This window comes from Penicillium samsonianum, assembly GCF_028829775.1.
Source record: "Penicillium samsonianum strain IBT 33392 chromosome Unknown utg000001l_segment0_segment0, whole genome shotgun sequence".
Lineage (NCBI taxonomy): Eukaryota > Fungi > Ascomycota > Eurotiomycetes > Eurotiales > Aspergillaceae > Penicillium > Penicillium samsonianum.
The window spans coordinates 1,262,931-1,282,646 of NW_026643259.1; the positions used below are offsets into that span (position 1 = coordinate 1,262,931).

The 19,716-nt window shown below is 49.4% G+C and overlaps 8 protein-coding genes across 8 annotated transcripts; 4 read left to right on the forward strand and 4 right to left on the reverse strand.

The window, feature by feature from the left end:
• Positions 1-160: 160 nt before the first annotated feature.
• N7471_000496 (phosphoribosylaminoimidazole carboxylase ADE2) lies at positions 161-2,229 on the forward strand (the record flags this gene model as incomplete). The annotated part of the gene is made up of 4 exons (XM_057273217.1): positions 161-626; positions 680-777; positions 836-1,793; positions 1,879-2,229. The coding sequence occupies 4 exons, from the start codon at positions 161-163 to the stop codon at positions 2,073-2,075; spliced, it is 1,719 nt and encodes a 572-aa protein (XP_057141396.1). The 3' UTR covers positions 2,076-2,229.
• Positions 2,230-2,502: 273 nt separating this feature from the next.
• N7471_000497 (uncharacterized protein) lies at positions 2,503-5,436 on the reverse strand (the record flags this gene model as incomplete). Its single annotated transcript, XM_057273218.1, has 8 exons — positions 2,503-3,964; positions 4,014-4,284; positions 4,338-4,530; positions 4,581-4,765; positions 4,816-5,143; positions 5,214-5,239; positions 5,300-5,339; positions 5,395-5,436. The coding sequence occupies 8 exons, from the start codon at positions 5,434-5,436 to the stop codon at positions 2,503-2,505; spliced, it is 2,547 nt and encodes an 848-aa protein (XP_057141397.1).
• A 1,689-nt stretch (positions 5,437-7,125) lies between these two features.
• Positions 7,126-7,650, reverse strand: N7471_000498 (nucleoside deaminase; the record flags this gene model as incomplete). The annotated part of the gene is made up of 1 exon (XM_057273219.1): positions 7,126-7,650. One exon carries the CDS (start codon positions 7,648-7,650, stop codon positions 7,126-7,128), a length of 525 nt encoding a protein of 174 aa, XP_057141398.1.
• Positions 7,651-7,954: 304 nt separating this feature from the next.
• N7471_000499 (uncharacterized protein) lies at positions 7,955-8,962 on the reverse strand (the record flags this gene model as incomplete). The annotated part of the gene is made up of 1 exon (XM_057273220.1): positions 7,955-8,962. One exon carries the CDS (start codon positions 8,960-8,962, stop codon positions 7,955-7,957), a length of 1,008 nt encoding a protein of 335 aa, XP_057141399.1.
• A 1,400-nt stretch (positions 8,963-10,362) lies between these two features.
• On the forward strand, positions 10,363-11,451 carry N7471_000500 (uncharacterized protein; the record flags this gene model as incomplete). Its single annotated transcript, XM_057273221.1, has 2 exons — positions 10,363-10,671; positions 10,747-11,451. 2 exons carry the CDS (start codon positions 10,363-10,365, stop codon positions 11,449-11,451), a joined length of 1,014 nt encoding a protein of 337 aa, XP_057141400.1.
• Positions 11,452-12,679: 1,228 nt separating this feature from the next.
• N7471_000501 (putative MFS multidrug transporter) lies at positions 12,680-14,510 on the forward strand (the record flags this gene model as incomplete). Its single annotated transcript, XM_057273222.1, has 4 exons — positions 12,680-12,910; positions 12,962-13,456; positions 13,508-14,184; positions 14,241-14,510. 4 exons carry the CDS (start codon positions 12,680-12,682, stop codon positions 14,380-14,382), a joined length of 1,545 nt encoding a protein of 514 aa, XP_057141401.1. The 3' UTR covers positions 14,383-14,510.
• Positions 14,511-14,759: 249 nt separating this feature from the next.
• N7471_000502 (Major facilitator superfamily domain general substrate transporter) lies at positions 14,760-16,512 on the reverse strand (the record flags this gene model as incomplete). Its single annotated transcript, XM_057273223.1, has 2 exons — positions 14,760-16,091; positions 16,210-16,512. 2 exons carry the CDS (start codon positions 16,510-16,512, stop codon positions 14,760-14,762), a joined length of 1,635 nt encoding a protein of 544 aa, XP_057141402.1.
• Positions 16,513-17,686: 1,174 nt separating this feature from the next.
• N7471_000503 (histidine phosphatase family protein) lies at positions 17,687-19,433 on the forward strand (the record flags this gene model as incomplete). The annotated part of the gene is made up of 3 exons (XM_057273224.1): positions 17,687-17,807; positions 17,875-18,031; positions 18,089-19,433. The coding sequence occupies 3 exons, from the start codon at positions 17,687-17,689 to the stop codon at positions 19,431-19,433; spliced, it is 1,623 nt and encodes a 540-aa protein (XP_057141403.1).
• Between the last annotated feature and the right edge of the window lie 283 nt (positions 19,434-19,716).

The window sequence follows — 19,716 nt, forward strand, 5'->3', positions numbered from 1 at the left end:
AAGCTGCGACGAGGGCGCGGCAGTCGACATGTGTGATTGGCCTAAGCTTATCGATAGCGCCACGTGACTCTCCGCGAATTTTCGGAGTTGAGGGGCACCGTCGATCTTTCATTTGACATATCTCGATTAATTGACTCATTTAACCCTTCGATCCGACATCATGTGGAACTCTCCTAAGGTCGGAATCCTCGGTGGTGGCCAACTGGGCCGCATGCTCGTCGAGTCCGCCAACCGATTGAACATTCAGGCCAATATCTTGGACGCCGACAACTCTCCCGCCAAGCAGATCAGTGCCCACGATGGCCATGTTACCGGCTCCTTCAAGGAGCCTGACGCCGTGCGAAAATTGGCTGAGACTTGCGATGTCATCACTGCCGAGATTGAGCACGTCGACACCTACGCTCTTGAGGAGGTTGCGTCGAAGGTACGGGTGGAACCCAGCTGGCAGGCTATCCGGACAATCCAGAACAAGTTCAACCAGAAGGAACACCTCCGCAAATATGGAATCCCTATGGCCGACCACCGAGAACTGGTGAACAACACGCCTGAGGAATTGGCTCAGATTGGAGAGCAGTTGGGCTACCCGATGATGTTGAAGTCGAAGACTATGGCATACGACGGACGTGGTGAGTCATAGATGATGCCGAGAGGATATACAGTTCTGTTGACAGTATGAAAGGCAACTTCCGTGTCAACTCCAAAGAAGATATTCCAGAGGCCCTCGAGGCTTTGAAGGACCGCCCTCTCTACTCCGAAAAATGGGCCTATTTCAAGATGGTTTGTACCTGCAGTTGAACATCACACCACACACGTCTCTAATACAACTTGTATACAGGAACTCGCCGTCATGGTTATCAAAACCAAGGACGACGTCCTCTCCTACCCCACCGTTGAGACTGTCCAAGAGGACTCAATATGCAAGCTGGTGTATGCGCCAGCCCGCAACGTCCCCGATGCCATCAACCAGCAAGCGCAAGCTCTCGCCCGCAAAGCCGTCTCCGCGTTCGAAGGCAAAGGCGCTTTCGGTGTGGAGATGTTCCTCCTAGAAGACAACAGCCTCATGCTCTGCGAGCTTGCAAGCCGAATCCACAACTCCGGCCACTGGACAATCGAAGGCTGCGCACTGTCCCAATTCGACAGCCACATCCGCGCGATCCTCGACCTGCCCATCCCACCCAAGAGCCTCGAGCTTCTCCAGCCCTCAATCATGCTCAACATCATCGGCGGCGCAACCCCCGACTCCCACCTCAAGGCCACCCAAGCGGCCCTCTCCATCCCCAACGCCAGCATCCACCTCTACAGCAAGGGCGACGCAAAGCCTGGCCGCAAAATGGGCCACGTCACCGTCACCGCCGCGACTATGCACGAAGCCGAGACCATGATCCAGCCCCTCGTCGACGTCGTCGACTCCATGCGCGCCCAGCGTCCCGATATCAAAACCAAGGCTGCCCCCTCCGGTCCCTCTAAGCCCGTCCCCTCCGTCGCCGTCATCATGGGCTCCGACAGCGACCTGAAGACCCTCGTCCCGGGCCTCAAGTTGCTGCGTGACTACTTCGGTATCGAGCCTGAGGTTGAGATCACCTCTGCTCACCGCACGCCCGATTACATGGCCGAGTATGCGGGCCAGGCTGCTTCGCGCGGTATCAAGGTGATCATCGCTGCCGCCGGTGGCGCTGCCCACCTCCCCGGTATGGCGGCCGCTCACACTGCCCTCCCTGTTATCGGCGTGCCGGTTAAGGGGAGCTCGCTCGACGGCGTCGATAGTCTGTACAGCATTGTGCAGATGCCGCGTGGTACGTTTGTTGTCCCGATCTACTCAACTTCTTTATTCCCTTTTTACACCCATTTACCTGATCTATATCTAACATTTCGTAATAGGCGTCCCCGTCGCCACTGTCGGTATCAACAACAGCATCAACGCTGCCCTCCTCGCCGCGCGTGTGCTTGGCTCTTTCGACCCGGCTATCCAGCGCAAGGTCGAGACGTACGCCGAGGCTGCCCGTGCTGAAAACATGGAGTTGAAGGGTACCAAGTTGCGCGAGTTGGGGTGGCAGAAGTACTTTGATCAGATGTAGACGATAAGGATGTAGACATTTGTGATTTGTGATTTGATACGAGATTTTTATACGAAAGTGGACGCCAAAAGAAAAAGAGAAATATGTGGGGATTTTACCTTCGCTGGGCTTCTTTGTATAGTGAAGTTCAGTTTTACTTCTTTTTATAGACGACAATGAATGACTTTTAAGCTTATTTATCTTCCATGGATCTGGAGTACTTTAAATTTCTTAGCTCTGATCAAAACTCGAGTTCAATCCAGAATGATACTGATCAACGCAGACAACGGTGGCATTATTTATTAGGCTACCGTTAACTAATACTAGTACAAAAAAAAAATACATCTGTAGTGCACAAGGGGAAATCATAGCAAAGAAACAAAGATATCAAGAGACGAAAGAAAATGACGTTACACGAATGTCAAAAACGATTTTGGCCACATTCAGTTTAGACGGTGGTTCCAATATTGTGGATGGTAGTTGGGTTAGTGACTCCGTTGGCGCCATTAGTACCATCAGCACCATGCTTAATGCCCTCACCCAAGTTCTGGGTCTTGCCATCGACGAAAGCTTTGTCAACCTCATCGGAGAAGCCACGGGCCGGGTATCCGGAGGCCTTGCTGCCATTGGTGGCGTTGCCAGTGTTAGCAGCGGCGGCTGTGGTGGCGCCAGAGGCACCCGCGGCGGAAGCAACTCCGGCGGCACCTGCACCGTGGGTGCTGGCGCCGTGGGGCTTGTTGGTGATGGGGCCAGCGGACGGGATGCCGGTGGACTCGGATGCGTTGCCGACGCTGAAGATGGGGGACTCCCAGCGCTCGCCCTTGGCAGCCATATCGGCGAACTCGGTGGCCTTGGTGGATACAGCACCGGGGAGCTCGATGTCAGGGAAGATGGAATCGTGGAGGGTCATGACGGTTTGGACCTTGGTGCCGCGCTGGACAACGCCCTCGACCTGCTTGGCCTTGGCTTGGGCGCGAGCGCGGAAGGCATCGGCGTAGCGAGAGAAGATTGAGGGCGCGTTCGCGGGATCTTCGCGGGCGGCCTCCTGGGCACGTTTGGCCTCGGTGTGGATATCCTTGGCGAAGAGGTCGCCCTTTCTGAAGGCCTCGCGGATCTGGCCCTCGACCACCTTCTGCAGAGCAGGCCGGACAACGCGGAACAGCATGGGCTTGAAGGTCTTGAAGAGCAGCTTGTGGTTGGACTTCTTGAGCTTGATATTCATGTTGTTGATGCTCACATGCACATTGTCGAGCTTGAAGAAGTGCTCCTTGTCGTTCTGCTGGGCGGTAGAAGCAGCGATCTTGACGCTGATACCTTCACCACCGAGGAGGATATCCATAACACCACGATCGGTGATGGCGGGGAAGCCCTCCTTCTTCTTGATGTAGTAGCTGACATCGCGCAGATCAGCTTGGATGCCAGACATGGAAATCATGATCTTATTATCACGCTTGCTGGTGATCTTCTTGCGACCCCAGCGGAAGTAGTTGTCGCTGCTGAACTCCACAATGTTGGGCATCAGGTTGTCACCCTCAATGCACAGGTTTTCGACCACAACATCAATCATGGGATCCGAAACCTCGATACGGGGGATTGGAACGTAGCGGACATTCTCGAAAATGTGGGGAATGATGATATCGCGGAGATCCCGAAGAAGGTCCGGTTTGAAGGTGGGCTTGCCACTGCCATCGTGGCCCAGATCCTTGAACAGCTTCTGGAACGACTCAGCAAGGGCCTGGTTTTGCGGGTCCTGCTCGAATTGGTCGGCCATGAACTTGACCTCGTCGACAACACGGTCGGAGTGACCGCGGTAACGCTCGCGCAGGAGGTAACGGCCCTTATCGTAAATCTCGTTCCACTGGCGGTTGCATTCGTCCTCCATGATGAAGCCCTGCTCGCGCAGAGATTTGCTATATCTGGTCAGCTTTTATTCTTAGGAAAGTGTTCCAATTCACATACCGAATCAAGGTGTCGACATTCTTGAACCAATTTCGGAGTTCGGGATCCTTCTCAGCATCGCGGTAAATGGTGTTTAGCGACTCGAAGAAGCTGTCCAGAGAGGTGTGGTTGGCAAAGCGTTCGATAAGAGTGCGCAAGTTGTACTGAACAGCCTTAACATCGTCGGTCTTCAGGACGTTACGGGCAGAGCTACCGCCCTGCTTGGAGACTTCCTTGGTGTGTCCGGCGTATTGCTCGGCCAGGCCCAACAAGGTCTCAACGGCTTGCTGGTCTGCGTAATTTGTTAGTAATCTTCGCCATCGATAGAGATTATGGCTGACTTACAGTCAGCATGACCCTGAATCTCAATGATCATCTTCTTCAGGCGCCAGACAGTCTGCTCGCGACGCTCCTTGGGAATCTTCTCGGACAAGTAGTTCTTGGTCTTTTCGGAAAGTTCCTTCTTCTTGTTCTGCGGTGACACGCCAGCTTCTTCCTCGCCGACCGCAGCGGAAGCCTCAGCAGCGCTTCCCTTCTGCTGAGCTAGTGTCAGTATGTGCAAATTGAGGGCGCATCAGGGATACATACGGCCTTGGTCTTCTTGAATTTGGACTTCAGGTCATCCTTGGAGACATTGGGCTTCTCGTGCCAAACGTTTTCCTCTGCAGCTTGATCGATCTGCGAGAGCTCCTCTTCGGAGGGGCGGACCTGGTTGGCGGCCTTTTGAGAAGCATCGGCAGCAATGTCTTTGCCAAGAGTCATGGCATCGTTCACTGCGCGTTGTTAGGAAATGCCTGTGATCCGCGGACGGAAGTTTACTTACGTAGTTTTCTAAACTCTCCGTTGGTGATCATGAGTGAGCCCAGAGTCTTCAGGCCATCAATGACCTTGCTAGCATCTTGCTGACCGGCGTCCTTCTCGATGGGGAGGCCAGGGCGCTTGGCACCCTCGCCTGATATCTTCTGGGCTTGCCAGACAAAGTCCTGCAGGAGTTCACCCTCGTTCTTGACCAAGAGCATCTTCTTAGCTGCGTCAATGACATTGCGCAGATCTGCCACAAGGGTCTTTCCGTCGGATGAGAGTTCCTTGGGTGGAGATGAGAGGGCCTTAGAGTTCAGGGCACTGTTCAAAGCGACGTCGCATTGCTTGTTCTGTGGAAGGAAGAGACCTAGTTAGCAAGTGTGGCAAGGCCAGTGGCGATAGAAGAGGACTGAGACGGACCGAGGGGAGCTTGCTATTCTTGAAGGCTACAGCAGAGATAGTTAGTATGGCAATGATCAATTGGGGCGATGTGAAGCTTAACTTACCATGGTAGATACCAAAGAATTGGAGCTTCTGGTTGATATCCTAGAGGGATTCCTTGTCAGTGGTGGCTTCAATGGGGTCGCATTGTCACACATACCTTCTCCTTCTGCTTGGGATTGGTAGGAACGTTCACAGACATGATGAAGTATGTATCAAAGACCAATGATGAGGGGATGAGATATCTAGAGAGGTATTATGTATGAACTAAAGGACAGGGTTAGAGGTTCTGTTTGCATTGGTAACAAACAAGGGTCACTCACTGAGAATTAACTATATTTATTGAACCTATGTGTAGGCACAAAACAAGGGGTATCACTGGAATGAAGGAAAATATGAAAAGAAAATTCAGGAAGAGGGAAGGGATGACGGAATATAAAAGAATAAGGGACATAGCGCCATTATGATGACCAGGGGGACCCAGAGGGAAGAGGAACCAGGCAATGATCCCTACTACAAGGAACACACGACAAAATCTTCTCTCTGTTACCTAAAGAAGAGCTCTTCTGGCCTAGGTAGTGCTATAGCTATTGATGATCGACACTTGACGTCATTCTGTCGTGTCACTCTTTTGGCCACGAACACGGACATTTGCTCCCTCCCAGTCTTATTCACGGCTTTTTTTTTTTTTTTTTTTGTCACAATTAGCATAGAACATTTCAATTATATTAATTATATCTGATTTGCTAGGTGGGTGCTATATAAGTTGTGTCATATGTAAGGTCATATTAACCTCCTGGGTACTCCGTACTCCAGCTCCAGATCCACGTCATCCACTTCATCTCCACAAGGTTAGTACTTTTCCGAGCTAGAGGGATGCAGCCTTAGGGCTTCCCAAGTAAAATCCCAGAAAATCCCATAAACAAGATCTACAAACTTCCAAGGTCGACAAGATCGAGGTCTTGGCACACGCGTTCCATCATCATCCATGGGCCCATGTGGGTCCGCGATATCAGACTCTGCTCAACTTGACGTCAACACTTCGGATCTTCAATACGACATAGGAGAGACACTCGATTGCATTCATGTGGACTTCTTAGCGGTGTGTACGCATTGGATTTTCACGTGCTTAACATAGGAGATCCGAGTCACGGTTCTAGAAGGTCAAGCTTTCAGCCACCTCCAAAAAAGGGGTGTGGCTTCTATGGGGCAGTGCACCCACTCTTTTACTAGATAGAGGATAGCGTCTCCATTCTGTTTCCACCTGGGGACACACTTGATGTCTTTATCTTGACTTTGATCGACTTTGATCGAGTTTGATTCACTGATGTGCATTGATCGTTGCCAGATGCAAGTCACGGGCGATCACATGAAAGACAACTAGAGTCGATGATTCCAAATCATATCCCAGTGGAGGCCCTCTCCTGGAACCTGATCGTCGGCTAGTATTTTCTCGGGGCACTCTAATAGCGCTTCTACGCGACGCTAGAAAGAAAAGTCTTGGATCTCTTTTCTCGGCCATTCAATTCGTCCTACGTCCGCAACAATGTACTCGACATGTTTCTCGAGGAAACTGACTTTACAAAAAGCTTCCAAGGCAGTGTAATTATGAAGTACGTGGCGCTCACAGACGATTCATCAACACGTTACCATCCGCCAACACCAACACCAGGCGATAGGCATACAATATCTCGACAACACAACACCATGAGAGCCCCATGAAAATACCACTAACCCCCAACTAGCTCCAAGGTCCACAGTACCCAGTCCAAGACCCACTACCAATCCAATTCCATACATGTGTCAACACCAAGGTCGTTGTATGATGTAGACAAATACCACTTTGAGCAGCACACACCAAACATACCCAACCAAGACTAATATCCAATATCTAATCCCCCCTCCCCCAATACCGCCTACTATCCTCCACAACCCTCCTTTCCCACCCCTCCTCAACCAATGGCCCAATAACCTCTACCACACTCTGCCCCTTCTCAAAAACCCGGCGACAAGGCAAATCCAGCGTCAAATTCTCCAGATTCCCAATACCAATGACCTCCATCAACGCCTTCTCCGACGCCAGATACACCAGCCGCCCAATATGCGCCCAGTAGATTGTACCCGCGCACATCGCGCACGGCTCCCAGGTCGACACCAGCGTGCAGCGCGCCAGGTACGCCCAGTCGTAGTTGTCTGCGGCGTTGCGCGCGAGCTCGCTTTCCGCGTGTCGCACGTGCGAGAGGGAGTTCGAGGAGAGGAGGATTGTTTCGTTGTCTGGGGCTAGGAGGATTGCTGCGAAGGGTCGCTTTTTGTGGAGGTCTTGTGCTTGCGCTTGGTGGTGGAGGACTGCGTGGGATGCGGCGGTGAGTTGGGGTTGGGTTAGGGGCGTTAGAGGGATTGCGTTGGGAGTGGTCATTGCGAGGTATGGTTTGTATTGTGGATTTGGGTTCAGGTTGGGTCGATAGGTGGGTGAGGATATCTGAGTAGGTTCAGTGGATTGGGGATTGTGGATTGTTATATCGTGATCGGTTTGACGGGTTGATATGTTCAAGTTTGCGGCGGTGTCCGACGATACGAGATGAGGGGTGAGGGGGCACTACTTTCCCCTCATTATAGGTGAGACATTTAACACTCGACTGGTCAGGCGGAGTATGGGTATGTGGTGTATTATATATTGAGTAGTTGCTACGTACAAACATCATTATTTACATGTGAAATCATCAAGAGTAGTCTGGGCTACCCGAACTCGGACTCTGGGCAGCGGAGAGACTCCTTCTTAGCGGGTCAGTGGATGAGCCCTTGGAGGAGCCCTTGGAGGACACTCGCATACGACGATTGTGCGGGACGTACTCTGGATTCTCCGCGAAGATGTCGCTATCCGGCTGCGCGGTGCGGGCATTATGTAAAGTAAGATCCAGGAAATCCGACAGGTCGGTGTCAGCCGAGCTGCTGCCACCCACCTCGGTGATGTGCACCAATTTGCCCAGGATCGCATATTCCAGCTTGAGCTTGATACTATATACCATTCCCTTGAGGGTGACATGGATATCGAAGAAGCCCGAGTACTGTACTCCGATAATGGCAGCGTCCATGATAATCATGACGACGTTCACGATTAGGAGTTGGACCAGAGTACCTCGGTACTGGGCTCTTGGGCGGAGATTCAGTAGTCGCACAGCTTCCCAGGAGTAAATGATGGAGAGTATGATTTCTTGTATGGAGAATCCGACCAATTGGATGCGCTCGAAGATGTTGAACCCGTCGATGAAGAGGGCGGAGTTGGTCGAATGGCTGCCGAGTTCGAGGACGAAGCCAGGGATGTGTAGGATGATCGCGTTGATGATTATCATGGCGAGAGTGGCGCGGAGGACGGCTCGGCTGTGGCAGACAAGATGCAATCGAGACCACAGGACTAGTGACTGGCCTGTTACCATCCCGACCCAAGCAACTAGCTCCATCACATAGGGGAACCTGTTGGTGTATATGTTGAAGATGATGAGGAGATATCCGAGATTAAAAGGGATGATACTGAAGGAGGCGATGAGAAGAGACCAGAAATAGCACCCGCTATATCTCTTGAAGGTGGTGAAGCACAGAACGATCAATTCCAAGGCATTATACCAGGAAATGCCGATGAGGCAGGCGACTATAGTACGCTCCGCGAATTTGTCACCGACGGAGCGATCAGCGAGGCTGACAACGCTGCCGGGGATGTCGGCAAGCGACATGAGGACATCGCTGTTGGTGGAAGCGGCGGTATTGCGCAATTATGGAATACACATCGCGAGGCCGAAATAGGGCCAGGAGAAGAAGAACATGTATGTACAAGAAGCGAAAGAAAGTTCCGGGGGATGGGAAAACCTGGGGGAAGGGGATATATGTTAAAGCCGAGGAAGATACGAGGCGAAACGGCAGGAGGTGGCGGAGAAAGTCAAAGATGAACCTTGTTTAGTTGATATAGATTGATCACCATTGGCCTACCCAAAGAATAAAATCGGGGCCTCTTCGGGGAATCCCCGATAACGCGGACTCGGGTGAACTTCTGATAGGATGCTTGCGCCTCAATCTTGGGGCTACCTAGGTACAGACCAAAGGTTATTAGCCATTTTCGTCACGAGATAAGCATATATTCATTATTCAATGTATTATCATTGTGTTTTAGAACGAGATAGACCCTGATTCAGGAGGAACTTGGTCCACTTAAAATATTTCTACAGGTGATAGGCTGGAGATAAGAGACGGGGATTGTACCTAGACAGGGTTTATTTGCATTATATTTGCTACATATCCACATATTAAGGAGGTAATACGGGGTACGGAGTAGAGGTAATAGAGGTATAAAGTCTACTAAGTCTACCCTACATTATACATCCCTGCGGTTACACTACTCTATTTTTGGAAGCTGCTTAAATGGTTTATATCTTAGCGCGAACTGGTGCTCCAACTGTCAGAACTTTTTATGCTTCTAGAATACTTGCTTCTTAATAAATATCTATGTCGCGTGTCCAGGGCTTACCCAAAGACTTTTGCCAATCTTCATTCCCCTATACAATTTCATAGGTGAATATTATAGAATCGTTTCTCGCTCCCGGGCCCAAGCACTAACGCCGAGTCTTTCAACCCCCTTCTGCCTACAGATACCTGGAAAATGCCGGGAACATTTGCACCAATTAACCCATTTTCCCCCTCCGTACTCTGTATCCAGTGGGCTATTACAACCTAGTACAGAAGATGGCAGCACTACTCTCTCTCCCTCTGAAACTGCTTGCCATGATCGGATCTCTGGTGGATTCAGAAGCCCTCAAGGCTTTGAGGCTAACAAACCGGACGCTATGCGACTTCGCAATAAGATATATATTCCGCATTATCTCATTGTACGACGAGGAGGGAAGCTGCGAGGCATTTAAGCCCATCATACCACACCCACGGGTGAAAGAACACGTGCGCAAGCTCTACCTCAACACCGTGGATTGCGACTATGTGAGTGAGATATGACCGCTTGATAAGCATCAATAATCGATGTTTGCCGGTATTTGGTTCTGTAATAGCTGGCTGATCTGCGACACAATTGGATTCCGACTTGGAAGGAGAAACCGACCCACCCCGACAATGGGGAGAGCTGTTACCGATGTTATCAGAACTTTCAAATCTGGAAAGTGTTGCTCTGCGCTTCGACAAGCACTGTTCCGTTGATCCCTGTTTTGCCGACAAGCCCCAGACAGAGCTATACCGGCCTACTGTTTTGAAATGGCTCTTTGCGGAATTAGTGTCTTTGCAGCGACCGTTGAAAGAACTCGCGATCCAGAATCATCAGAACATAGCTCCACCCCCGGGAAATATTTTGGATCAGATGGACAAAGTGCTGAGCACGCTGACGTCTCTAAGACTCCATATGGTACATGAAACAGATGATGCCTCTCCCGATACTGAGATATCTGTGCGTCATCGCTTATTACCGCTTATGCTAACCTCCTCGTGATTATGCGTACTGATTTGACGATACGTTTGACAGAAATACGAGCCACATCAGTTTTTCACATACACACTGTCAGCATACTGGCTTAAGCCCGCAATGGGATCGCTCCAAAAACTTTCTCTGTACTCTAGCATGTACTGGGGCTTTTATCCCCATGTTAAACTGGACGGAATTCACTTCCCTAATTTGAAGTCGCTCACTCTTGGCAATTTCTCTTTTTACGAAGACAAACAGCTGGACTGGATCACCTCTCACTCCACACTACAGGAGCTTTATCTCAACAACTGCCCTATCCTGTTTCATGTCGTAATGAATGACAGCGAACAGGAGCTCTCCCACTGCCCCAAAGATAAATCCGGCCTGCAACGCAACGGGGACTGGAAGCTTGAACATCATTATCCACATCGGTGGTATGACTATTTCGTCGCGATTGAGAAAAGCCTTCCGCATCTCCATCACTTTAGATTTGGGATCAATCCGGAGTGGGATAAATTTGTGTTGCCATTTGAAAGGGAAATGGATATTGTGCCGGCCTTCAAGAAAGACCGATATATGGGATTCCATGGCGGCATCGGCGATTTGGGCCCGGAATATCTGCGCCCAACTTGCGACGAAGAAGATAGGAAGGCATTGATGGCATTGTATCGGAAGATTGGGCAGCAAATAGACTGTGGAACGTTCAGTTTAGGCGGCTATACGGTGGAAAATCTGATACAAACGAAGGACATTTCGGGATATTGAGGCCCCTTTGCGAAAAGAACCATGCAGAATGCCATGTTTCCATGGATGGGCTTGGATCAGGTTCTTAATCTGCAGGACTTGCAGGAGGAGATTAAGCAGTGGACGACTGTTTTTGGGGTTGGGATAACTGAGGAACGGAAGAATGATCCGTTGGATGGGTATACGCGGTCTATTTACGGAAATGGAACCCAGTTTGAGTCGTACTTGGCAGACGGAGTGGGGCATGTTGTGCCGACACAAGTGCAGGAGACGTTGAGGTGGTTTGGACTGGTCTGATATATGTCGATGTGAAGTTGTTGGAGTTAGTACCTCAGGCAGCAACCCCTCAGTTAACTAGGTAGGTGGCTTTGTCTCCTTTCGAACACAACTCTCTTTCTCCTACCTTTGGTCCTACATAATAGTCCTAAGAGAAATCATTCATCATATCTATCTAGTAGTAGTTATTATAGATCCTACCGAGAACGTATAAACCCAAGTTTACTCGCCCTCTACTTATCCAGCTTGATCCGAACCCTTCCCCCGCCCCGCGGAGTCAGGCGTCGTGAGACACAGCACATATTCCGTCAGCTCTTAGGACACACTGTAGACACTTCTAGTCCCTAGCACATATGAACTGACGCCCACTCACAAAACAAGTCATCTCCATGTCTCGTGGCTGTCTATTGTGTCATTTGGCCAACATATCCCGGGAGTATTATTCCTACAGCCTTGGAACCATAATTGTGATCAAAGCCGCAATGGGGTTAGCGCCTGGTGGATTAAGCACATTTACCATTCCCTGCGATCTGCTTAGCCGGCTTGGCCAGGCAAAGTATGTTAAAAACTTACACTAAGGAAGACGGAGTAGTAGTTCGGCACTTGGCACTGTATCCTCGACCTCGGCCTGTTGTATTTGGTTCATCCCCATTACCAGACTAGCCAATACCCTGTAGTAAGATGTCTCAACTCCCGTAACACGGATGCCCTCGAATACCACTAAAATTCCTGTATTTTTTTGGCAAATACATCATCTCTATAACTACCGACAAGGCCACCAGACGTCAAGATGGATCCACTGAAACCTCTTATCGACTTTAAGAGTCCACTCCTACCCCAGCTCCCCCAGCAACGGCCCCATACCCCGGAATACCGATTACGAATCCCCCTGAGGCTGCGGGGTTAAATGGATCTATTTAGTTTGACACTTTCCCCCCCTTTTCTATGATTCTAACATGGCCTGCTATCTTGTATGATATTCTGCACTATGGCTTCACCCGATCATGCTACCTCTGGGGCTGCCCATCCGAAACACGATTCGGATTACGCAATGGAGAAGGAGATCGGTGTCGACCTCTCTGACCCGGCTGCACTTCTTTCAGAGTCGCACAAATCGTACTTGATTGAACGACATGGTACCCTGGACCTTGATCCGATTCCTAGTATGGATTCGGCGGATCCATACAACTGGCCCTCATGGAAGGTCGGTGGCAATGGCACAGTTTTCCGAATTTCAAGCTGACAAACATGACAGAAATCAACCAACTTGGGCCTCGTCGCGTTTCATGCTTGCATGGGTACCTTTACCGCGGCAGCCATTATCTGTGCCTATGAAGATATTGCGAAAGATCTAGGAGTTTCTATCCAACGAGTCAGCTACTTGACCTCTCTGCAGATCGCAATTCTGGGAGGTGCCCCATTATTCTGGAAACCGCTCTCACACCGTTTTGGAAGACGCCCAATTTTCCTCCTGTCGTTGATACTAAGCTGTGTTTGCAACATTGGCTGTGCAAAGAGCACAGACTACGCTTCCATGGCGGCATGCCGAGCTCTGGTTTCATTCTTTATCTCGCCTGCTATGGCAATTGGTAGCGTTGTTGTCACAGAGACATTCTTCAAACATGAGAGAGCGCGTTACATGGGTGTTTGGACTCTCATGGTGACCTTGGGTGTGCCAGTTGGTCCTTTCATTTTTGGATTTGTGACTCAGCGTGTCGGATACCGCTGGATCTACTGGATCTTGGCCATTGTGAGTATTCAGCCAAGGAAGCTAAAATACCATTACTGATCGTATATCCAGACCAATGCTGTCGAGTTCATCCTCTACGTTTTTTTCGGACCCGAGACCCGTTACATCGGTGCCGACGTGCAGTCCCGGTCCTCTGCGTTCAAGACAGAGTACCTGTCCCTCCGACGGATCGACCCAACCCCGTTCAAGATGACCGAGTTCTGGCACCCCCTGACCCTGATTACAAACATCCCCGTTATGCTTGTCGCCATTGCCTACTCCATGGTCTTCCTCTTCGCCTCAGTCCTGAACTCGGTCGAGGTTCCCCAGCTGCTGCAAAGCAAGTTCGAACTCAATGCCCAGCAACTCGGGTTGCTGTTCCTCGGCTTGATTATCGGTTCCCTATTGGGCGAACAGTTAGGCGGGTTCATGTCAGATATGTGGATGAATACTCGTGCGCGGAAGATTGGCCGCAAGCCTGCACCAGAGTTCCGACTCTGGCTGAGCTATATTGGTTTCCTGCTCAGCATCGCTGGCATGGTTATTTTTTTGGTATGCACTGAGAAAGCTACCGCTGGGAAATTGGATATCAGGCCAGTGGTTGGGACTGGCGTTGCTGCTTTCGGCAATCAGGTTGTCACCACTGTGCTCACTACCTATGCAGTGGATATGTATCCCCAGGATGCAGGCAGTGTTGGGGTATTCATCAACTTTATACGCTCGACATGGGGATTCATTGGACCTTTTTGGTAAGTGGACCTGATTGCTAATTTTTGAAAGCTATAACAGCTGATAGTTATTTCAGGTTCACGTCTATGTTCGAGAGCGTCGGGATTGCTAATAGCTCTGGCGTTGTCACTGCTTTGATTATAGGTGCTAGCTTCATTCCGACAATGCTGTTGCATTGGAAGGGCAATAGATGGTACAGCAATAACACCAATTCGTAGAGCCTAAGGTGAATTGAAAAGTGAAGAACAATGGATATGCAGATCTCAGCACACTGGGTCAAGCCACTAGAGGTTGACGAGTCTTTGACTCCCTCTTTTTATATGCAGATACCTAGGCTCATCTAAAAAGACCACCTCAGAAGACTACCTAAGAAGACTACTAAAAAATACTTAACAAGGCCGCATAAGCGGCCGACTATTCTTGTTTGTCATCAATTGAAATGTTGGAAAACTGAGACTAAGACTGTTAATTGAAGATGGATTTAAAAGGTCTCCCTAATTACAAGCTGAAGATAAAACAAAGCACATTTCCCGGCACTATTGACAAAAATCCCTTGTCCTGGCAATTACAGCGGACTTGACAGCGTATGAGTCCCTCATTCTTTGACATTGTGCTCCCACACTTCCACCTGTTCTTCATATACCTCAACTTGGGTGCTGGCAAACTTTCTGGCCGACACTTTCTCTTCAAACAGCATATCAAGTTCAGCAAAGGTGCGACCAGTTGTTTCTGGAACTCGGAAAAACGTGTATACAACACAAAGGAAGCAAATTCCTCCCCAGAAAAACCCTGCATAATTACTCCAATCCCAGGCGGCAGGGTTCAACATATAGGGAGTCAACACACCACAGATGATAGCAACAACATTGTATAGAATTCGACCGAGCACCACAGTCTTGATTTGCAGTCGACGAGTGGAGATCTCTGCCACGAGCGAATAGGCCACAGTTCCGACCGAAAGCTGGTAGAATAATGCCCAGCAGAGCATCATTGAGCCTGTTGCGAGTGATGCTTGATCCTTATGTGTACTAGGAACCAGGCCAAGGAAACCAATCAAAACCAGGATAGTGCATAGTCCGCAGAGGCCATAGAGATATAGCGTTCTTCGACCGATTCCAAAAGACATGAGGAGCCATGCCCCAAGTACACCAACCATGTTAATTCCATATTGTCCCATCGCGAATGAATAGGAATTGGATGCTGATAATCCTGCCTGTTCCAGGAAGTATGTGGAGTAATTGGAAAAGGAATTGCCGCTGAGGTTCTGAATAGCCCACACAAGACAAACGATCTCTGTCCGCCGTAAATTGGCCCCTTTGAAACAATCAAGGTATGAAGCTCCCTCCGAAAGCTTCGCTTCAAGATCTGTAGTATGACGTATCATGGCAATAGTTTCGTCCGCATTGAAATCCACATTTCGGTCAGGATTCGTGAGGCGTAGGAGTGCCTTTTTCGCATCTTCGTCCCTATTCTTTCTGACCAACCACCATGGTGATTCCGGGGCGAGATAAATTGCAATAAAGAGAGGAACTGGCCACATCCATTGCAATCCATATGGAATCTTGTATGACCATTGATCATCCCGATTTAGCATTGCTTTGATGACTCCAATACCCACAAGTTGCCCTAGTCCCCAGCAGAAATTGACGTATGACGTGAGATATCCTCTTAGAACGACAGGGCAAACTTCAGAAGCATAGGTCACTGTGAGCGTTTGAAAAATGCCCCATGGAACTCCGGCGAGGATTTCCGCTGCAAGCAGGGTTTGAATGTTTGGCGCAGTGAAAAAGATTGCCGTGAATGCCGTGATCAGGACTAGGGAAGCCATAATTGTATAGCGGTACCCGAATCGCTCCGAAGCCCATCCGTTGATAAAGAGGCCAATGATTTCTCCACAATAGGCGCCGTTGCTGAGGCCAGCTTGCCACTATACGCGATAATGATTTAGTCACATCCCATGCATGTCCGAAAGAAATGCCATTGAAAGAATTCAAAAATAAAAGAACAGGGGAGAGAAAGAGGTAGTAACCACTGGCTCGACGTACCGCAGCTGGTACTTGATAGGAGCCATCTGACGTCAATTCGCCGTACTTTTGTGTGAATTGCGGAAATGCATAGAAATTATTGACCAGACTGATATCATAACCTTCCATCGCGATACATGTGGAGATGAGAACACTCCACGCGATCGCCTTGGGATAAGTTCTGATACCTTGTAGCAAGGTCATCTTATGCTCCGCTTCAGCAGCTGATTTCGCATTGTTGGTTGCCTTGCCCATTGACACAGAATTCTGGCGTTCGATATCCGCAATGGCATTCCCTGCGGACAAAACGTCGTCCTTGGCCATGACTGTTCTTTTCAGAGCTGAAATCCCAGGCTTTAGATATGAACAAGAGGAGAAAATGTAGTCATATAACTGAATCACAGGCGTCTGTGGAGAAATAATTATTGGGACATAGAGACATTCTTTTGTGGAGTCGAGATCGACTATTTATGCGGGGAAAACAGGAACTGTCGGCTACTCTCAAGTTTTCCGAGTAGCTAATTGGTTAAATGTGAAAGAATTGGTTGACCAGTGATGTGAAACCAATTTCGAAAGGGAATACTGTCAACAGAAGATTGATATTGACTCATGGCTACTTCCTATTGCCTTCAAAGGCCGTCCCATATTGTCTCGTATAAAGGACGGTTCCAATTGGTTCATTTGACGGGGAGGGAAACATGATTCCGAGAACGAGGTTCCAACCAATAGATAGACGAGTTCTTGGCTTATCCGTAGGTTTATGCGGGTAGAAGCTTGAAGCTAGCCGAGATAACCGGAATACGGGGGACATGCAGGTGTGGGTACCTACATGTGTACCTACCTAGTTAGGTAGGTATTGAACGTTGAAAAAAACAGAAAAACGCGGGGCCCCACGGGGATGTAACCTCGGTACCTTCGTATTACCGTCAGTGTGCTTCAGATTCTGCCTGCAGTATCACATGTTATACGAAAAGTAGGTTTGCGTCTTTATTTAATCCGTATGACGACTCACTCGTTTAATTTTTACTTTATTATACAGAAATAGAGCCATTATATAGTAAAAGTAGTGTGGAAATTAGATCTTCAAGAGCCGATTCAATGGTGTTGTACGGAGAATAAAAGACCAGCGGTGAGCCAGGCGGTCAAAATTTATTATGGAGACCCCCGAAGTGGTGTACTGGCGGTAATAGGCTGCCCTACGGGGATGTAACCTTGAAAGTATGTACACTAGGTAAATCGCCTCCACTTACTATTTCTCCGGCGCCAATTATTGTCCGGAAATCAACGACAGGGATCGGCTAACGATAAAGGCGTCACTGAATATCAGTATTGCTTGGTGTAAGGACTTACCTCCGCATCCCAAAGAATCAACGCGTGCAGGATTGTTCCTCTATAAAAAGGTCGAACAGGACCCTGAGGTGGGGAAAAGGGAAAATCATAAGGACAACGATTGCTGAGCTTCATTGATCATATTTACCCCAGACCTATTCGTGCGGCCATGCATATCCCTTCTCAGTTTCTACTGCTTGGTGCGACAGCCGTGAATGCTGGCGTCGCGAAGCCAAGAGGAACATCGACAATTCCGGATTATTTCCAGACCAGCTATGGTCCGTTTGCTGGTATGTATTCCTCCAACTCCCAATACCAAGGAGCCCCTCAAGTGTTGACATATATATATAAACACAGGTCCAACTGAGGCTGGAAGTGCACCCTTTCTGGCCCAGACAAACCTAGCTCCGTTTGGGAAACATTCTTATGTGCCCAATACCCCGGTGGTGACCGATGTACCTATCATCGGAAAGACTGATGGTGCTGAAATATTCAAACACATGGGCAATCTCTCGTACGTATGGGTAGAGCTCACCGGCTCAGTTTCCAAGTGACTAACCATGGGACCAAGACCTTACATGCCCAATCCCTCAGGATTCGGGGTTAATGAATATCCACTTCCCCCCGGCACCAATATCACACAGATGCATATGATTCATCGACACGGATCTCGATATCCTACTTCTAGCGCCTCTGTGGCCACTTTGCCAGACCGTATAACGGAACTGCTAAGCAATGGAACTCGCTTCACTGGCAATTTGGCGTTCCTCAACAGTTGGGAATATCAACTGGGAAAAGAAGAGCTGACGGCGCTTGGGCGCCAACAGCTCTTTGACAGCGGCGTACTCAATTGGTTCAACTATGGTCGACTTTATGATCCGTCTTCACCACTTATCGCCCGTACGCCCACTCAAGTACGAATGTTGCAGTCAGCCGAGAACTTCCTGAACGGCTTCTTCGGTCCTAACTGGACGAAGAACGTCACTTTGGAAGTCCTTATCGAACAAACTGGATTCAAAAATCCCCTGGCCGGAGATAAGGCATGTCCCAATAACAACAACAATCGGTCCGCCGCCGGAGATTGGGCAAGCACCCAATGGCAGGAGAAATATCTGAAGCCTGCAACGGACCGATTCCGTCAGTCGATGACGGGCAACCCAAACTGGACAATTGAGGACACTTATAATGCCCAGACGATGTGTCCATATGAGACCGTCGGCTTGGGATACAGCCCTTTTTGCTCCCTCTTTACGAAGGAAGAGTGGCTAGGCTTTGAGTATGCCATTGGCCTAAGCTACTATGGAGGAAATGGATTTGGGTCTCCCACCGGACGGGCAGTGGGCGTGGGCTACGTTGAAGAGCTCATCGCCCGCCTGCAACACCGCTACCCTCAACCGGACGAGGGGTTTGCTGCCATCAATGAAACATTGGACACCAACCCTACAACCTTCCCTCTGAACCAGAACTTGTATTTGGACTTCAGTCATGATACCACCATGTTCTCGATGTTGACGGCGCTAGGCCTCACACAGTTTGGGGAGTTCCTGCCCACTTCCGGTCCGCCGAAGAACCGCCAACTGATTGTCAGTCATATTGTTCCGTTCGCAGGCCGCTTCAATATAGAGGTGATTAAAGCGCCGCGGCCTGTACTTGCGAGGCGCTCGGAGGATCCTCAGGCCTCCGCATATGAGTCCAAGGGAGGTGAAACAACCTATGTGCATTTGTTAATGAATCAGAGGACAATCCCTCTCGGGCGCAGTATCTCTGAGTGTGGGGAGCGGGATGATGGATGGTGCGAGCTGCAGACGTTCATCAAGATTCAGAAGGAAAACATTGTAAAGGCGAAGTATGATGAGAGTTGTTTCGGCAACTATTCAGTCCCGGCGTACGGGGACATCACCACGGGTGCAATCTGAAGCTCTCTCTGTTATGGCACGTTGTAATTCAGATTCGAGTCGTGGAGTAACTATATTGACTAAGGGTAGAAGCTACGTATGGACAGATTCTGGTCAAACTTTTTAACTTATGTGGTAGTTGTTCCGGACTTTCAATCACTTCATTGATTCCAGACCCTGCATAAATCAATGATCACAAGAAGAAAATCTAGCCGCTTTTAGGTATTAAATAAGTTAAAAATCGTATGTATAATAAATTGTGATTATGTGCCGGCGGGAACAAGAGTCAAACCGACGGCGGATT